Here is a 20,813-nt window from a genome sequence, read left to right on the forward strand (position 1 = left end):
TCCCATGCAGTTCCACCCTAACTCTTAGAGGTTTGAAATTCTATGTCCTGTATTATCGTTTCCACCTATATCTGTAATGTAGCCAGTAGAGAAACCTGTGTTGGTGTAGTTCCTTGACTCATTGTAGATGTAGTTCTCTATAGCTCTGGATGGTGTTTTGACTCTGTTCTAATCCAATATTTTCTCTCTTTCTCCTTCCCAATCCCGCCTTCATACTCCTCCCCTCCTCCCTCCCATTTTAACCCCATTAACCCATTCTCCACTTTTATTACGTGTCTCCCTTCCTTTTACGTGCAATCGCGCTCACCTTTTTTCCGTTCACCTTTTTCTTTTTGCCATGGAACATTGTGTAAATTGCTTGCAGACCCCATAGACCCTGACGTTGATTTGTACGAACTTTTCCATGCTCCATACACTCCAGTACCAGACCCTATACCCATGCTGCCTCCTGTGGGCGTTCAGGCATCCGTCCTGACCCAAAGCACCATCAAAGTCACCTGGGCGGACAACTCGCTGCCCAAGAACCAGAAGATCACAGACGCGCGCTACTATACAGTGCGCTGGAAGACCAACATACCCGCAAACACAAAGTTTAAGGTATGGCTAACAGAATCTGGACGTGGATAAAGATGTGGATTATTATTCCACTAATACGACTTATTCATTTTAGGTGGCTAATACCACCACGCTAATTCATACGGTGACGGGTCTAAAGCCCAATACCTTGTATGAGTTTTCGGTTATGGTGACCAAAGGTCGGAGGACCAGTACCTGGAGTATGACTGCACACGGGACAACTTTTGAGTCAAGTAAGTGTTCTAGGTTTGACAGAACCCATAGACCCTGATGTTGATTTAAACATACTTTTCCATGCTCTACTAAATGTTTATGAATGTTTCTCAAAAGAGAGAATGCTAAATATCTTCTTTTTTTTTTGGTCTTGTAGAACTTTGATTCCGTTATTAGGAATGTTCTGTTTTAATAGGCATTGTGGCTCAGTGGTTAGCACTGTCGCCTCACAGCAAGAAGATCGCTGCTTCTAGTCCCGGCTAGGCCAGTTGGCATTTCTGTGTGGAGTTTGCATGTTCTCCCCTCTCTTGGTGTGGGTTTCCTCTGGGTGCTCTGGTTTCCCCCAGAGTCCAAAGACATGTGCTATAGGGGAATTGGGTAAACAAAATTGGCCGTTGAGTGTGTTGCAACTGGACAGGCATCCGCTGTGTAAAACATATGCCAGAATAGTTGTCAGTTCATTCCGCTGTGGCAACCCCTGATAAATAAGGAACAAAGCCAAAGCAGAATGAATGGATGAGTTCTGTTTTAAAAATGCAGCATCAAACGAGTAATAGTGAAAAATGTCTGTCTATCAAAGTGCTGATTCAGCTATAAGTGTCTATACACACCGTATCGCACAATATTAATGTGATTTTTGGATTTTAACAGCTCGATGACACAAGTTTATTTTAAAAAAATGTGTGAATGAAAGAATACTTGTTTAAACTATGACTTCCTTCCATCATGGATTCAAAGTTGAGAGCTTAACAGCTGAGAAAAGCCTCCATTTTAAATTCCAAAACATCACTTAGAGGTAGTAATGAATAAATGCTTCATTTTTTCATTGTATTGGGATCTTGATCATGAATGCATGTACTCTGGATTATAACTTTGAATGGCACAAAACAAAATCAATAAATCACCAGTCTTCTGTTTGTATGAGTTTACCGCATCCAAAACTTCACCAATATTAAGCCCACAGATGCCAAAGTGAAGCAGATATTATATTACAACAATTTTACACACTTAGACTACAGTCTATCAACAATCTAACGTAAGCTGTCAATTAAATACTAATATTATTTGCATAATATACCGTTTATTTAACAAGACTATATAACAAACAACAATATAAAGATGCTACGCAAGTCATATATGAAGAGTTTAGATGCAAAAACCTCTAAATGCCATTTGAAATTTTCTTCTAAAATGAGCATTTTTATCAGGCTGTGTGTAGGTCCAGTAATTTCACTTTTATGCCACAGGATAAGTCCTTTTCTTGGTCTTTAAAGTTAAATAACTCAACACAAACACAGGAGGCTGAGAAAAATGTTCACTTTCTATTGAAATTTCAGAGGGCATTTAGAGGTTTTTGCATCTGAACTCTTCATATGTATATATAGTTGAAGTCAGAAATATTAGCCCTGCTGTTAAATTTGTATTCTTTTATATTTATTTCCCCAATTTCTGTGTAATGGGTAGTTTTTTTCAGCATATTTTTAAATGTAATAGTTTTAATAGTTATAATAGGAGTAGATAAAATACTTTTCGAGATACTATTCAGCTTAAAGTGACATTTAAAGGCTTAACTAGGTTACTTAGGCAAGTTATGGTAATTAGGCAAATCATTGTAAAACTATGGTTTGTTCTGTAGACAGTCGAAAAATATATATTGCTTAAGGGGCAAATAATATTGACCTTAAATGGTTTTAAAAAAATAAACGTATTTTATTCTAACCAAAATAAAACAAATCACCAGAATATCTGGCTTTCAGCCAATCAGATTGAAGAACCAAAAATAATCAGCATAACGGTTATCTTTCACTCTAGTCCCAAGTTCTCCGCCGAAAGATGTGACTGTAGTGAGCAAAGAGGGACGACCAAGAACTATCATTGTGAACTGGCAGCCTCCATCAGAAGCCAATGGCAAAATTACAGGTGACTTAAAAATATAGTACCAAATATGGGAATTAACACATGTTGTGTCCTGTTTTTACTCATCAACACACTGCTCTGTCTTTTCCAGGTTACATCATTTATTACAGCACTGATGTGAAGGCAGAGGTTCATGACTGGGTCATTGAGCCAGTCGTGGGAAACAGGCTAACCCATCAAATTCAGGAGCTGACCCTCGATACCACCTACTACTTTAAGATCCAGGCCCGGAACTCCAAGGGCATGGGTCCCATGTCGGAAGCGGTCCAGTTCCGCACTCCCAAAGGTAAACCAGCTGGTTTGTGAATTATAACCTGCTAAAAAGACCAGCATATGTAGAGTTATGAATCCAAATCATATAATGAGGTGCTGTTATAACCAACAGGCTTATCTTAAGTAGCTTAAGGACCCGGTAGACTCCAAATGAAGGTCTTTTTCACTCTTTGTTTGAGTACAGAAAGAAATACAATTTTATAAACATCTGTCATGATTTCTCCAGTCGAGAAGCATCACCGCAGCACACCACATCATCACATTGCTTTTTGTTGTAGAAAATTCTGATGGTATGATAACCTTGGATAAAAATATCACGGTTTCATAGTATTGTGATAACTACCACAAAAAAAAGATCTTTTTAAATGTCTGGATAAAAAATGACAAATTTTTGTTGGATATAAGTAAACCACTGCACTGTTCAGGTCCATATCATGTTTGGATGTAGGTGCATAAATCATTTGTTTTTCAAAGGTTTGTTGAATCATGGGCTGACCAGTAGATTTTGGCATGGATGGTCTGCTGGATATACTGTTGCCCTAAATAAATTAATAAATGAATGTTTGACAACATGCATATATATATATATATATATGTATGTATGACAGAAATTTTTAGCAATTTTTAAAACTGTGACTTTCCAAACTGAGGTAAACTGGTTATTGTCCCATGCCTACTTGCAGACATCGAATGAAACAGTGTTTAGAACTTTATAACATGGTGGTGCTTCTTATCTGGTCTGTGACCCCCTGCATATTTAAAATATTAATTTGACAGGTTCCAGAACACTACCAACAATTGAGTAGTTGTTATGGACCCGATAGATCAAAAGTGTTTAGGAGTCTAAACAAACTTCCCTAAAAGTTTGATTTGGTGAGCCGTGTTGAACTGCCAAAAGTTAAGTCATTTCAATTTGTTCTTTGACTTCATTTGAAGTATTCCAGGCCTTTAACCATGATCATCTAGAGCAGGGGTGTCAAACTCAGTTCCTGCAGGGCCGCAGCTTTGCACAGTTCAGTTCCAACCCTAATTAAACACACTTGAACAAAGTAATCAAGTCCTCCAGACTTGATTGAAACCTAGGGTTGGAACTAAACCCTGGGTCATTTACCTAGTCATGGGAAATAGGCTAATCCAGGGGTAACCCACCCTGTTCCCTGAGAGCTACCTTGCTGCAAATTTCAGTTGCAACCCTGATCAAACACAACTGTCTCTATTATCAAGTGCTGCTTCAGATACTAATTAATTGGTTTAGGTGTGATTGAACAGGGTTGGAGCTGAATTCTGCAGGAAGGTAGCTCTCCAGGAACAGGGTTGGTTACCCCTGGGCTAACCCATCAATTTCAGGAGCTGACTTTTAGTGCCTCCGATTACTTCAAGATTCAGGCCTGTAACTCCAAGAGGATGAGTCCCATGTCTGAAGCAGACACCTCAAGAGAATTTGACTTTGACACCCCTGACCTAGACCAGCGATGGGCAACTACGGGCCTGGGTGTCAAACTCAGTTCCTTGTTCCTGGATGGCCGCAGCTCTGCATAGTTTAGATCTAACCCTAATTACACAGACTTAAACAAAGTAATCGAGTCCTTCAGACTTCTTTGAAACCTGCAGGCAACTATGTTGGAACTAAAGTAGGGTTATAAGCTAACCCAGGGGTCACTAACCCTGTTTCTAGAGAGCTACCTTGCTGAAAATTTCAGTTGCAACCCTGACCAAACACACCTGTCTCTATTATCAAGTGCTGCTTCAGGTACTAATTAATTGATTCAGGTTTGTTTGAACAGAGTTAAAGCTGAATTCTGCAGGAAGGTAAGATCCAGGCCTGTAACTCCAAGTGGATGGGTCCCATGTCTAAAGCAGACATCTCAAGGGAATTGACCTTGACCATGGATGGGCAACTTCGGTCCTGAATGGTCACTGTCCTGCACAGTTTAGCTCCAACTCTAATCACACACACCTGTCTGTAGCTTATTGGTGATCATGAAGACACTGATTAGCTTGTTCAGGTGTGTTTGAGAAGTGTTGGAACAAAACTCTGCAGGACAGTGGCCCTTCAGGACCGAAGTTGCCTGTCCCTGACCAAGACCAGAGTTTCAGCAATGAAATTCACCTGATCTAAAATTAATACTCAAAATAGTGGCTAACTCATATGAAATCCTATCAAAATGTGCAATTTGTAGAAGGTATGGCCCTAAATGTAAACCTCTCTGGGACGTGAGCAGATCTTTCCCAAGTCATTGAGATTATGTGAATTTATATGGATTAGCCACTAATGTAAAATAGCCACAAATTGCTGAGCCATTGTGTTGGAATTTATGTTGTTCTGTTAATCTTTTGTGGTGAACATGTACACATATGCTACTTTGAAAGTTGATCTGAAGCTTAATTCTTTTGCGTTTACCCTGACCTTGCTGATCTTTCACACCGGCTCCTGCTTAGCTCCGACTGCACGCCTCTCTCCCTCTAACCTGTCTCCTCTCCTTCTGCTTTGTCCTGCTAGCTGAATCCTCTGACAAAATGGCTAATGACCAAGGTAATTGCTCTCTCTTCTCTTATTCCACTAATGTCCTCAAATTGAAGTGAGCAGCTTGTTTTCCCTGCATGCTGAAATTCATCAGCAGTCACGATACAATCCAGCTGGTGTATAGGCAGGAAAACATCTTATTTGTTTACCTGACTGCCATTTACTTAGAGTTTATCAGCAACACGCACATGTGGCTAAACCTCATACTACTAACAGTCTTTTCCAAGCACGTTTTGGTCCAAAAGATGAGTGCCACACTTTTCTCTGAAGGACAGCTGCTGGTTTATATGTGTAAATTGCTTGTTATTTTCTAATAACTGGAACATTTTTCTTGGTGTAAACTTTACTTGAGAGTTGGAGATTCCAATGTGCCACTTTCCAATTATTTTTATCTGACCTCTCGTAGCTCCAGGCACATCTGTGAAACCAGGAAGACCTTCTGCACCAGAGCACGGCTTTGGATCAGCTGGTAATGGCTGTTTTTTTTATTATTATTATTCTTTTTTATACACCCTGGAAATATCTTGCTATGTATCAGTAAAACAACCAAAAACACACCATAGTACTGTTCTTTATATTACATAGCAATTCTATAACAGCCAGTGCTCTTCTAGTGTCTCAAACACCTAGCATTTATTCTGTAAATGTGTTTTCATCATAGTTTATGCACATTTTTTCTTTCCAGATAAAACATTTATGCTACTCAGTTGTGCACATAAGATTTTTATTCACATATTCCAAAATGTATGTGCATCTTGGCGTTTCTGTTAAGTATTTTTTATGCAGTATTCCAAAATGCACATACAAATAGGTGGATGGAAGCATAGCTAGTAAAGTGATGTGACCCATACTCAGAATTTGTGATTTAACCCATCTAGATGCACACACTCATACACACCTCAGAAATCGAAAGTGGAAGAGAGTGGTTGATAATCATTCCCCCAGCTACAATCTTCAGGTTACATGTTTGACTGTCTAACCCAGGGGTCACTAATCTCGGTCCTGGAGGACCGGTGTCCCTGCAAAGTTTAGCTCCAACTTCTTACAATACACCTTCCTGGAAGTTTCAAGTACACCTAGTAAGACCTTGATTACCTTGTAAAGGTATGTGTGATTAGAGTTGGAGCTAAACTCTCCAGGACACTGGCCCTTCAAGAACAAGTTTAGTGAACCCTGATCTAATGATTGGGCTGTAAAAACAATCTATATATCTCTTAATAACACACCCTACCAGTTTCTTGCAGCAATTAAGCAATATACCAGCAACATATTAATACTCCAATAAACACCTTGCTACAGCTTAGCAGTGATATATGATCCACTCCTTAATCGTGAGCAGCAACCACCCTCAACTATCAACTCTTGAACAACACCTTACCAACAACAAATCAAGACCCTAGCAGTGTCTTTTAACCACCCTGCAATCTAAACCAGGAGTGTCCAAACTTGGTCCTGGAGGGCCGATGTCCTGCATAGTTTAGCTACAACTTTCTTCAACACACTTGCCTGGAAGTTTTAGTATGCTTAGAAGGAGCTTGATCAGCTGGTTGAGGTGTGTTTAATTGAGGTTGGAACTAAAATATGCAGGACACCGACCCTCCAGGACTGAGTTTGGGCACCCCTGCTCTAAATGCAACTAGTAGAGTTCATCTTAGTCCTACCATTCAGCAAGCAAACGCTGTAAAACAAATTCTCAGTAGTCCCTGAAAATAAGTCCAATATCAAGCAACACCTTCCTTATCCTAGCAGCACCCTACCTGTGAATGAACCCTACCCTACACCCCTTTGAATGAAGATGAATAGCAACAGCTTTTCAGTGTCTGACAATCACATATTTACCCCAAGCAACCATTGCACTAAACTAGCAACACCTTCATACCAACCTAGTAAAACACTTTGACACTGTTGCCAGGCTTCAGCTACATATTATGACCTTGAAAAAAAGAAAAACTTTGCTGTACAGTAGTGTAGCCACATACATGTAGCAGCATTCAACCAACGGCTTCTGTTTTTGTCCGAATGTTTTGACATTCGAAACTTTCATGCAAAAATTTGTAAGACCAACATTCAAAGTTTGACTTTTCCCCCATATGAACATTATGACCATAGATTTTCCATGTTTCAGGGAAACCAGACATGTCTGGCACTGGTGATAACCACATCCTGGTTATTGTCATCATTGTGTCCGTGGGTGTGTTTACCATCATCGTGGTGGTGGTTGCCGCCTTCCTGTGTACACGTCGTACCACAACACAACAGAAAAAGTAAGTTCCCCAGTGTTCCTGTTCAAATCTCACATGAACAGTCCTAGTCCTCAGTCCTGGCATAAATGTGTTAGCCACGAGCTTCCCTCAAACCATTTGATATGATCTCCAGGAAAAGGGCCGCCTGCAAATCCGCCAATGGATCCCACAAGTATAAGGGCAACTCCAAAGATCTCAAACCACCAGACCTCTGGATCCACCACGAACGTTTGGAGCTAAAGCCCATAGACAAATCACCCGAACCCAATCCAGTCATGACCGACACACCAATCCCCAGGACCTCCCAAGACATCACTCCGGTGGACTGCTCCATGGATCCTATGCTCCAGAGACGAAACTCCTACCGTGGTAAGAACACTGATTTAAAGACCCCATGAAATAAATAAATAAAATAGTTTGACAGACCAGATCTCTCACTTTCTATAGTAAAGCGTAACAAATCATGGTTTTGATGTACTATGATGTAAACTTAAGGCTATTTAACAAAGGATCTTTTGATATGCCGAACCACATCATTAGGTTTCAGTAAGATCACCACCCTCAACACTAGAAATGTGTAGCCAATTCATGGGGTCTTTAAACCATCTTCACCTACTACATCATCCATAACGTCATTCCAGCTGCTGCTTCTGAAGGACGCTTCCAAGTCATGTTTACTATTGTTTGTGATTGGCATGTTTCGTGCTTAAATGGAAAGATGTGCAGCCTTGTTTCCTTTGTTTTCGTGGCATGAATGGTGAATATCCATCTGCTGCTGCCCTCTGATACAGCTCTGATGTGTGCGTTTACACTGCCCTCTTGTGGCCAAATAGTAGAATCCTACTGCAGTTTCTGGCAACTGAAGTTGGTAAATCTTATATTGGGAGCCTGTTGGGTGGGTAAGCCTGTCTAAGTCTGATTGGTGGTCGCTGTCTGATTTGCAGGCCATGAATCAGAGGACAGCATGTCTACACTGGCAGGCCGTCGGGGGATGAGACCTAAAATGATGATGCCCTTTGATGCACAACCCCCTCAGCGTAAGTGTGTGATCCAGGGACCAGACATCCTCAATTTGGCCTTTTATCTCTTTTCTGTAGGACATGGTTGGCCAACTTTGGTCCTGGAGAACCACAGTACTGTAGAGTTTCACTCCAACCCTCATCTAATATACCTGAACAAGCTAGTTAGAGTTTGAAGTCCCCATGAAATCAAAATATATTATTTTAGATGTTAGTATCAGTATGTTAGTCTTAAGGATATCAGTAAGGTAGTGCGCTCCAAAAAGTGACAAAATTCGCATTTAGAAGATATAAACATCCGAATCTTGTGGTTCGTCTCTTTCACCTAAATTAATCAGTTCTATTTTTTTGACATCACCTCATACTTCAGTATCTCGTCAAATCTCCTTACCAATCAAATGCTCAATAGTATCTATCTGACATGTCCCGCCCCCTTCAAGACACTTCTCATTTGCTTTTAATTTGATGCACTTGGGCTCAACCACTCATTGATAGAGCTGTGATAAAAATGAGATTTAATTGGCTGTTTTTAACAAAGAGGCTACTATTTGTTTCAGCTGAAATTACATCACACATTGAACCAAAAAACACACTTCAAATCACTTCACAGGGCCTTTAAGGATTACTAAAATGCTACAGATAAGAGAAATTTTATTACGGTTGGATCAAAACTCTGCAGAACTGTGTTTGTCCACCCCTATGTTGGGATGTTAATCATTTAATGTTCTTTATAGCAACCTCAAAATGGGTTCCCTGAATCCATTATTGTGGTTTTAGTCCAAAAACATTCTCTACTCAAGTACAGGAATGCAAACGGCAAAAGTCACGCATTTATAGTTATACATCTAAATAATAACATGTAACGTCACCCCCTTAAGTACTAATGGTGGAACAAGAACACAAATCAGGCACTTGAGTAAAAGTACAGATACCCTAATAAAATATTACTCTAGTCGAAGTATACAGTCCTCATTTTCAATATTACTTGAGTAAAAGCTACAGATAAGTGAAATTTGATTGCGGTTGGATCAAAACTCTGCAGAACTGTGTTTGTCCACCCCATATTGGGATGTCAATGATTGAATGCTCTTAGAATGACATGTTGTCTTCAAAATTAGTCCATTCCCTGAGTCCATTATTGTAGTTGTAGTCCAAAAACATACTCTACCCAAGGACAGGAATGCAAATGGCTCTAACCCAACAGTTAATGGCTCTGTATACAGAATATCTCGGTTAATTCTTAAAGTCATACATTTATTGTTATACATCTAAATAATTACATGTATTATCACCCTCTTGAGTACTAGTGGTGGAAAAAGTACAGATACCCTTCAACATTACTTGAGTCAAAGCTACAGATAAGTGAAATTTGATTGTGGTTGGATCAAAACTCTGCAGAACTGTGTTTGTCCACCCCATATTGGGATGTCAATGATTGAATGCTCTTAGAATGACATGTTGTCTTCAAAATTAGTCCATTCCCTGAGTCCATTATTGTAGTTGTAGTCCAAAAACATACTCTACCCAAGGACAGGAATGCAAATGGCTCTAACCCAACAGTTAATGGCTCTGTATACAGAATATCTCGGTTAATTCTTAAAGTCATACATTTATTGTTATACATCTAAATAATTACATGTATTATCACCCTCTTGAGTACTAGTGGTGGAAAAAGTACAGATACCCTTCAACATTACTTGAGTCAAAGCTACAGATAAGTGAAATTTGATTGTGGTTGGATCAAAACTCTGCAGAACTGTGTTTGTCCACCCCTATATTGGGATGTCAATCGTTGAATGTTCTTTAGAGTAACTTCAAAATGGGTTCCCTGAATCCATTATTGTAGATGCAGTCCAAAAACATACTCTACCCAAGTACAGGAATGCAAACAGCAAAAGTCACGCATTTATAGTTATACATCTAAATAATAACATGTACTATCACCCCCTCGAGTACCAGTGGTGGAAAAAATACACAAATCAGGCACTTGAGTAAAAGTACAGATACCCTAAAAAAATATTACTCTAGTTGAAGTATAAAGTCCTCCTTTTCAAGCTTACTTGAGTCAAAGTACAAAGTACTTAATGTTTAAATTCAAGTGAAAACGTGAAACTACATTCACTTACTGAACCCGTTTGTAAAACCAGTGAATCGATTACCTGAGAAACACTCTGAAGTGATCCTTTGAATCAGTGAATCGTTTACCAGAGACTCACTTTGAATGAGTCATTTGAATTAAGGCTGATTTATACTTCTGCGGCAAGCGGACAAGTATGCTCTGGGGCAGCTTCGCGCGGTCACATAGCTGATGCCGACGCTGATGTGCACCTCTTTAAAATGTAACTAAACGTCGCAACAATGTGTAGCGCAAGCTCTGTGATTGGTCAGCTTGGTAGAGGCGACAAGTGTGGGCGTTGCTGCAAGCTGCAATTCCAATGGAGCGATTGTTTACAAGTGTCGAGTCCTGTGAAGTAGCTCTAGATGGAGCTCTAGATGTTGTTTTGTGGTTACCTTATGATTAAGGTTGTTGCACGTCTGGGCCACAGTTAAGCCATAGCAATATCATATATCAGCCAGAATTCAACCAAATGAACCAGAACTGACCCTGTTTTGTGCCACAGTTTGCTTTTATTCTGGCCCAGATCCTGCCCACACCAGACACTTTTATCTCGTCCACATACTGAATGGAACGATGGCTCTAGCACGGTCTGCTCTTGTTTGTCAGATCTGGGCCACAAATACGCCAAAGCAATACCACATATCAGCCAGAAATCAACCAAATGAACCAGAACTGACCCTATTCTTGGCCACAGTTTACTTTTATTCTGGCCCAGATCTGACCTACACTTACAGTACATCCGGACCACTTACTGAATAGAATGATGGCTCTAGACTGGCCCGCTCCAGTTCATGTTCATGTTCATGTAAAAGTGAATTAAAAAAAATAATAAACAGTTCAGAAATGGTAAAGACACACTCAGACCTCAAGAATCCGACCTTGTACCTCAACAATGGTAATAATTAAAGTATTTCTTGCTGCAATGCATGAAATGCAAAGTGGTCCGCATATGTTTTAAGATAACTGGGCCACATTTGCCATATCTTCTCTGGGCCACTTTAGGTTCAAAGCCACATTAGCCAAAGCTTACTCTACCGAATACTTGCCAAAAGTAGCCCACATGTTTTAAGATAACTGGGCCACATTTGCCATATCTTGTCAGGGCCACTATAGGCTCAAATCCACCGTAGCCATAGCTTACGGTTCCGAATATTTGCCAAAAGTGGCCCACATATGTTTTAGGATAACTGGGCCACATTTGCCATATCTTCTCTGGGCCACTATAGGCTAACAGCCACATTAGCCAGAGTTTACCGTGCTAAGTATTTGCCACAAGTGGCCCACACATGTTTTAAGATAACTGGGCCATATTTGGCATATTTTCTCTGGGCCACTTAAGGCTCACATCTGCAATAGCCAGAGTTTACGGTTCCGAATATTTGCCAAAAGTGGCCCACATATGTTTTAAGATAACTGGCCACATTTGCCATATCTTCTTTGGGCCACTATAGGCTAACAGCCATATTAGCCAGAGCTTACTGTGCCAAATATTTGCCAAAAGTTGCCCATATATGTTTTTAACTAACTGGGTCACATTTGCAATATTTTCTCTGGGCCACTTCAGGCTCACAGCTGCATTAGCCAGAGCATACTGTGCCAAATATTTGTCAAAAGTGGCCCACATATGTCTTAAGATAACTGGGCCACATTTGCACCTACACGTTAGCCATTTTAGGTTTATTTTGTGAGACCATCACAGACTGACACAGAATGACGTATGGGAGACATAGACTCCCTGTGTTATACCACCAGTCACAATTGTGACCGTCTTTAATTATCAGCAGTTTGACAACAGAAAAAAATAATGTAATAATATAATTTTTATATGTATGTATAGATAACCCCTTCATGATGATGCATGCAAAAGATGTATTGCCTATTTAAAATTTTACTTCAAAAACTTACCTGTTATTTCTGAGCTTTGACATTATCCTTCCATTTAGACGGCAGTACTAGGAAATTAATGTTTATGGTCACATGGCCGAACTACCCAATCATGTTAGACCTGCCCTGAACTCATTTAGACATTAAATTTTCATTATATATGAACATGTGCTTTATAATAAGAGTTACTTTTTAATATTACAGAAAAATATGCAAGCAAAAATTGCTCTCCACATGCACTCCAGTGTTCACGGCGACCCGAGTTCGACTTCTCCTCACTGTCCTTTGCCGATCCTTCCCCTCACTCTGCTCTCAATGCTTTCCTGTCAATTCTCTCTACTTTCTTACCCAAATAAAGCTGAAAACCCCAAAAAAATAAATTAAAATATAAAAAAAAATGTAGTGGAGTAAAAAGTACAATATTTTGTTTTAGATAGTAGAAGTTTTTTTTATTATAAATCCTCCAATAAAGTACAGATATTTAAAATGTATACTTACTAATACAGTTGTGAAGCAAAAAAACAAAAACAAAACATAATTACTGTCCACCATGTTAACCCTTATGTATTTTTTAAATTGACTACCCTTTCTTTATGTTAGTGGCTATTTTTGGCCAATTGACTTCCATTGTAGCTGTATAATAGTCAATGGGGCCAAAACAGCCGCAAACATAACAAAAGGGTAGCAAATTTCCCCAGAGTTCATTGTTATTTTTCAAAGCATTTTTCCAAAATATGTGTCAAAATAAGATTTGTCACCAAAAAAAAAAATCCTTCCATTTGCTGAATTTGTTGCTAAATTAAGGCTCAAAATCACCCCAGAGTGGATAAAAACATCCCTAACAGCACACAAGGGGTAAGTACTGAGGTTTCTAGCCGCCAGAGCACTGGCACTTGTCTAGAGTATGTTTTTAGTTTTACAAAATTCTTTACCGTATTAACATATATCATGTCTTTCAATCTGTGTTGTTGTTTGTTTTGCATGAGCAGATGTTCTAGACGCACCATGCTGCTCGCCATAATCCCATAGCTTTTGTGTGCGAGGTCTAAACCATGGCGCTCTATTATTTGTGTCCATTCACAGCTGTGATTAGTGCTCACCCCATCCATTCCCTCGATAACCATCACCATCATTATCACTTGGGCAGCCTGGCCTCGCCGACACGCAGCTATCTCCACCACCAGAGCAGCACGCGCTCCATCGCCACCCCCATCTCTCATCTAGACAGGGCAGAGTCCACAGGTGAGAGCGCAAGACCTCCATCAAACCTGGACACAAATTTGGTCGTTCAGAGTCCTGGGAAATGCTCTTGTTTTCCTGTCAACGTGAAGGTGAAATTAGTTGGTGACCGTGGGATTTTAGTGAAACTCTCTCTATGACAAACATTGAACCAAAAAAACAACTTGAGGTCTTTGTGGATTAATTTTGTTAGGGCTCCGTGATGTATCGTTTCAGAATTGGTATCCCAATGTGCGCATCCGAAATAGTCACATACACTACCTGACAAAAGTCTTGTCGCCTATCCAAGTTTTAATAACAACAAATAATAACTTGACTTCTAGTTGATAATTTGGTATCAGTAGCGGCTTATATGAAAGGCAAAGGCCTCTAGATTAAGCTTATTTTACCAAAATAAAATATGATCATGCCTTGAGCTTTAATTATTTAATTAACAGTAAGTTCTGACTTTGCTTAGACAAAAGTCTTGTCACTTAACAGAAATAATGTACAGTATAGAATATAGAGTCATGGTGCAGTGAAAAAACACCCCTTATACTGAATGTAACCCCAAACCATGATTTTTCCTTCATCAAACTTGACTGATTTCCATGAAAACATTGGGTCAATGCGGGTTCCAATAGGTCTTCTGCAGTATTTGTGGATTGGGATGCTGTTCAACAGATGATTCATCTGAAAAAATCTACCTTCTGCCACTTTTCCAAATGATCAACTTGAAGTCAAGTTATTATTTATTGTTCTTACAACTGGGCAAGACTTTTTTCAGGTAGTGTGGTCAGGATGTGCAATATTGAGTCAAGATTATTGTTGACCAGGAGCCACAGTTCAGAATCCTTTAGCATGTGTTTCAAGGCCTGTGGCTGAGAGAATTTCAAGAGAATTTACCCTTTGTAAATTGAATAAAGATTATTTTATTGAATTATTTGTACAAGGAAGACTATATGCAGTTTTTTACGTTTGGTTATTCAATTTCTCTACCTGTTTAACCCTGCAGAAAACTATAAAGCCCTGGAATTATCTCAGTCAATCCAAATTAATCCATTCTTTTCAAATAGAGCTATTTAAGCCATCTGGTAAAATCGTATTCATGTCGCAAAATGCAGTAGATTGCAGAAAAACAAAATATCACAATGTCAGATTATTCCAATAACATGCAGTCCTGCTTTTGGTCACCAACCTGATTTTAACCTGGTAGACCATCTTGGTCAAGTTGGTTAGAGCTGGTAGACCTATATTGGTCAACAACAACCCAACGGTCATGTTCCAAAAACCATCATTACCACTTTAAAGGCAACATGAACGCAAAATGCATCCTATTTACTGTCTTCAAGTCAATCAGTTAAAATTTGATTCTCATACGTCATTGTATTGACAGTATTATGTAGAATTTATTGACACATATAATGAATATTACTCTCATAACTAGATCATCTGGTGAACCTGTTTTCTTAAGATTCATACACAACATGCGCGATAGCTATAAATATAATACTAAATATATGTGCGTCCACACTGATAATTGAATAAAAATATATTTATTCTTAGTTTGCTTTTCATTCGCCATGATTCCCTTGTAGAAGTGTTCTGTGTGCTACTAGCGCATCTGACCAGCGAATCTTTATTTTAAAATGTATTCATTTAATCAAACAAATTTAGCCATCATAGTCACTGTTGTACATCAACAATGGAATCAAATACTCTACTTTTCACTACCTTTTCGAAAACTGTGCCAACATTTACAGCGGATGTTTGTGTTGTGGACCTAAACATAATTAAAATTATGTTTATAAATGTGTTGAAAAAAATCTTCTCTGTTAAACAGAAATTAGGAAAAAATAAACAGGGGGGCTAATAATTCTGACTTCAACTGTATATGTAAATAGATGCATATACTCACGTATGGATGTCAGCAATTGTATATTACGTAATGTATAATACAAATCTTGAAAAGAATACATTGAATACAATACATTCCACTCACTTAAGATATTCATCCATGTACGTACAGAAATAGTAAAGGTCCAGGTTCCCTCTCATCAAATATTTATTACTAAGCATATTCATTATACATTTACATATTATACATGTATTTAAACATTATTATATACGTTGCCTCCCTTATATCTCTTAACGGCTTAAAACTAAGAGTACGCTATGATAAAGGTACATTTCGCACAAATGTAAACAGCCTTTCCTAAACCATGCTAAAGTATGGATCGTCACCCACCTTCGTAATTAAAAATGTAATTTTTGTGGAAAAGCTTATATCCTTTATTAAGTTTAGAGTGTGGAGCGATAGAATGTCAGTCCACAACACCATAAACATTCAAAGAGGTAGTGAAAACTAGCATATCTGACTTCATTGCTCCGGCTGGAAGTTTCGATACGCAACTATCGCTCTAGCGGATGTGCGTTAGACTGTCTGTGAAAAAGGCGATTTCTTCAATAATATGTTATCATTCTTTCTCATGCTATAACCAGTTGTTTTCTAGATAGTCATTATTTTTATGTAATCTTTGAAAAGTAGGCTTAACATCAAGCAGTGCCTCTTCACGTTGTTGTCTGCAGCTTTAAATTGCACAAGCCCTTTATATTTCAATGGATATTCACTGACTGGCTGGCAGTGATTATTACCAGGAAAAAAAAAATCTGAAAGTAATCTGAACAATATTGTTTCTCTACATCCTTGTGGTCTGAACTCTGCTTTGGCTTTACATTCAGAATGACTTTAAGAACTCATCTTTATAGTTATTAGCTTGGTGTGAATGAGCCTTTATTTTCACTCCTTCAGTCTACTACTAAACTGAACTGAACTTAAACACTACAAACTGAACTACACTGTTCCAAATTACTATGACCTTTTATGTGAAGCTGCTTTGACACAATCTACATTGTATAAGCGCTATACAAATAAAGGTGAATTGAATTGAATTGAATTATGGAAAGGCCACTTTTGACAATGCCATTTTACCCTGAAAACACACATTATAAGATCTACATTGGTTGTAAACACTGATTCATGTTGACTTTAAGGTTTCCTAGTGGGCTTCTCATGATTTCGGTTTTCAGTGTCCCTTTTATGACCCATGTGCTGTTGTACTTACAGAGTCAGTAAGGAACACCCCAAATGCAGAGCTGCTCCCTCCATCTGGGCAGCCATCTTGCACCACTGACCTTTCAGAGACAGACATTAGCTTCCACAGCTCAGCCGCTGAGGAGGAGCCAGCGTTCACTACACCCACAGCACACGTTCGACCTACACACCCACTCAAGAGTTTTGCAGTGCCCGCCATCCCGGCTCACGCAATGTATGACTCAGCAGCTTTGCCCAGCACTCCACTGCTGTCTCAGACAGGTATGTTCCGCTTTCACCAGATAATTACATCCATATTTTTTATTCACTTCGTAGTGTCTAAACAAAGAGCATGTATTATAAAACTATTTGTAGAAAACTCACTTGCCACTTTATTAGGTACACCTGTCCAATGGCTTGTTAATGTTAATTTCTAATCAGCCAATCACATGGCAGCAACTCAATGCCTTTAGGCATGTAAACATGGTCAAGACGATCTGCTGCAGTTCAAACCGAGCATCTGAATGGGGAAGAAAGGTGATTTAAGTGACTTTGAATATGGCATGGTTGTTGGTGCCATGCCTAAAGGGCTGGTCTGAGTATTTCAGAAACTGCTGATCTACTGGGATTTTCATGCCCAACCATCTCTAGGGTTTACAGAGAATGGTCCGAAAAAGAGAGAATATTCAGTGAGCGGCAGTTCTGTGGGCGCAAATACCTTGTTGATGCCAGAGGTCAGAGGAGAACAGCCAGACTGGTTCCAGCTAATAGAAAGGCAACAGTAGCTAAAATAACAACTCGTTACAATCGAGGTCTGCAGAAGAGCATGTCTGAATACACAACACATCCAACCTTGAGGCAGATGGGCTACAGCAGCAACACCCCATCGGATGCCAATCCTGTCAGCTAAGAACAGGAAACTGAAGCTATAATTCACACAGACTCACCAAAATTGGACAATAGAAGATTGGAAAAACGTTGCCTGGTCTCATGAGTCTCAATTTTTGCTGCGACATTCAGATGGTAGGGTCAGAATTTGGCATCAACAACATGAAGCATGGATCCATCCTGCCTTGTATCAACAGTTCAGGCTGGTGGCGGTGGTGTAATGGTGTGGGGATATTATCTTGGCACACTTTGGACTATTAATATCAACTGAACATTGTTTCAACTCCACAGCCTACCTGAGTATTGTTGCTGACCATGTCCATCCCTTTATGACCACAGTAAACCCATCTTCTGATGGCTCCTTCCAGCAGGATAACGCACCATGTCATAAAGTGTGAATCATCTCAGACTGGTTTCTTGAACATGACAACGAGTTCACTGTACTCAAATGGCCTTCACAGTCACCAGATCTCAATCCAATAGAGCACCTTTGGAATGTGGTGGAGCGGGAGATTCGTATCATGGATGTGCAGCCGACAAATCTGCAGCAACTGTGTGATGCTATCATGTCAATACGGACCAAAATCTCTGAGGAATATTTCCAGTACCTTGTTGAATCTATGTTATGAAGGATTAAGGCAGTTCTCAAGGCAAAAGAGGGTCCAACCCGGTACTAGTAAGGTGTACCTAATCAAGTGGCCGGTGTATTATATTTGAAAATATAAAAGGGTCCTGAAACAGAACACCACCGTTTAGAGTTAATGAAAAATAATAACACTGTCATTAAAAAAAAAGAAAACAAACTAATGGCAGAACAGTGCCTTGGCTATAGCTTTTAAACTACAAATGCTCTAAAATGAATTTCAAAGTTGGTTAATTTTTATGACAAGAAATACAGTGTTTCATGGTTAAAAGGAAGAAAGAAAAGACGTGTTTGTTTAAGGGCCTCTATTGGTACACAGGTAAGGCATGTATTGTATAAGAAATATTTATAGAAAACACAGAGCCTAAAGGTCATATATACTTTGAGAATATAAAAGGACCTGAAACAGAACCTTGTGGAAGAGTTTAGAGTTAATCAGAATGAGTTCAGGGTACATACATGTATGCAAATCAACACAAGGCAAAGGGCATTTAAATAAGTGGACAATAATGTGAACAATAAAATGTTTGGAGGAATACATGTACACATCTAGATGGTTTATTTGCATTGTTGACTTTTTTAAGTGTACAAATAAGAATTCTTGACAATTGAGTGGCTTAATTGGTTACAAAAAAACAGTAATGGCCCTGTATGTTTATGACCATAAGAAAATAGGTAGCAACTAATGTTTAGTTTGGGTTGGGCAAGTTTTTTATGTCTAGGTGTTACAGGTGGTATACCAGGTTTAGGTGGTGTTTCGAATGGTATGTTCAGGTGAGCTACTGAATAGTGGTCAGATGCTCTATAAATGTATTTCAAAATTGGTTTATATATATGATACCGTTTTTGATACTCTCTTTGAAAGGGAGAATAATAAACAGACTGATGTGATTTGTTTTAGGGCCTCACTCAGTTAAAACAGCCTCTATTGGTACTTTGGGAAGGACGAGAACTCCTATGCCTGTCATAGTTCCAAATGCGCCGGATGTCTCAGATAGCTGCAGACTTCATGAAGATGCAGGAAGCGTGAGTATTTCTGCTATGTTGCTATATTTTTATGTACCACAGTGACAATAGAAAACATGAATATTATTCACTGTATTTGTACAATTCATATATATATATATATATATATATATATATATATATATATATATATATATATACACACACACACAAAATAATTGTATTGTGATAAATCAAACTCATGGCCTTGCTGTTATAAGTGCCATGCTCTATAAGCTATAGAAACCTCAATTATTATATTACATAAGTACACTGACTGACCACTTCATTAGGTGCACCTTGCTAATACCCTTTTGTCTTGAGAACTTTGAAGTAGATTCAATTTTTGCTGGACATATTTTTCTGAGATTTGCTGGAGACATTAAGATATTTCGGTCTTGGAAACATCATGCAATTGATGGAGATTTTGTCTTAGTGTTTATTCAAATCGTTCCTCTGAACTTCAGGTTAAAACAAATAGTTATTGATGCTTTTCCTTCAACTCAAACCAGTACATTGTAAAAAAAAACCTTTGGAACAACCAATGTTTTATGTTGCTTTAACTTATTTTAATAAGTTAATCAGAGTTTCAACTAAATTTTGTTAAGTTATGCAAAGTTTAACTTAATATTTTAGTCAGTTTAATTGATGTAAGTTGAGATGACTAGAAAAGTTCATTTGATTCAACAAAAAAAAAAAGTCAGCAAGAGTGTATTTACACCTTCAGAACTGGCACTCATTGAACATTTACCTTTTTTTTAGAACTCGTAGATAGTTGCGCATGAAAATCCCAGTAAATTTTCAGTTTCTGAAATACTCAGACCAGCCAATCAGAGCCACAACCGTAGCACATTGAAGGTTATAGACCTGAATAGACAAGGATACAGCTCTGGCTTATTATTCATTAAATTACCCATCACATTGTGTTTTAGTAACGCCTATCATACTCCAACCCTAAAATATGAATTGCCTATATATCATCCTGTATGTTTCTTTATTTAACCAGATAAAAAACCCATTGAGATCCAGATCTCATTTACAACAGTAACCTGGCTAAGAGCTCCAAAACACACGACTTATGAAAAAAATAATAATTATAATAATATTAATAGTATAGATATAGATAATAAACAGAAAACTAATATAATATAAAAATACAGTTTAGTTGTTCAGCTACACCACATTACAATATATTAA

The 20,813-nt window shown here is 38.6% G+C and overlaps 1 protein-coding gene across 7 annotated transcripts in view; it reads left to right on the forward strand.

Moving 5' to 3' along the window:
• Positions 1–20,813, forward strand: part of neo1a (neogenin 1a) — a 304,905-nt gene that overhangs the window by 278,061 nt on the left and 6,031 nt on the right. For 4 of the 7 annotated variants that reach the window (XM_056462293.1, XM_056462297.1, XM_056462294.1 and 1 more), the window contains exons 17-28: positions 365–597; positions 671–809; positions 2,602–2,709; positions 2,798–2,992; positions 5,480–5,512; positions 5,910–5,972; positions 7,629–7,767; positions 7,880–8,115; positions 8,691–8,783; positions 13,852–14,010; positions 17,114–17,362; positions 19,513–19,637. In XM_056462293.1, the coding sequence (XP_056318268.1) occupies positions 365–597; positions 671–809; positions 2,602–2,709; positions 2,798–2,992; positions 5,480–5,512; positions 5,910–5,972; positions 7,629–7,767; positions 7,880–8,115; positions 8,691–8,783; positions 13,852–14,010; positions 17,114–17,362; positions 19,513–19,637 (1,772 nt within the window). The remainder of the gene's footprint in view (positions 1–364; positions 598–670; positions 810–2,601; positions 2,710–2,797; positions 2,993–5,479; positions 5,513–5,909; positions 5,973–7,628; positions 7,768–7,879; positions 8,116–8,690; positions 8,784–13,851; positions 14,011–17,113; positions 17,363–19,512; positions 19,638–20,813) is intronic. The other 3 variants (XM_056462296.1, XM_056462300.1, XM_056462295.1) reach the window with 2 other exon arrangements.

The sequence above is a fragment of the Danio aesculapii genome, chromosome 7 (assembly GCF_903798145.1).
Source record: "Danio aesculapii chromosome 7, fDanAes4.1, whole genome shotgun sequence".
Lineage (NCBI taxonomy): Eukaryota > Metazoa > Chordata > Actinopteri > Cypriniformes > Danionidae > Danio > Danio aesculapii.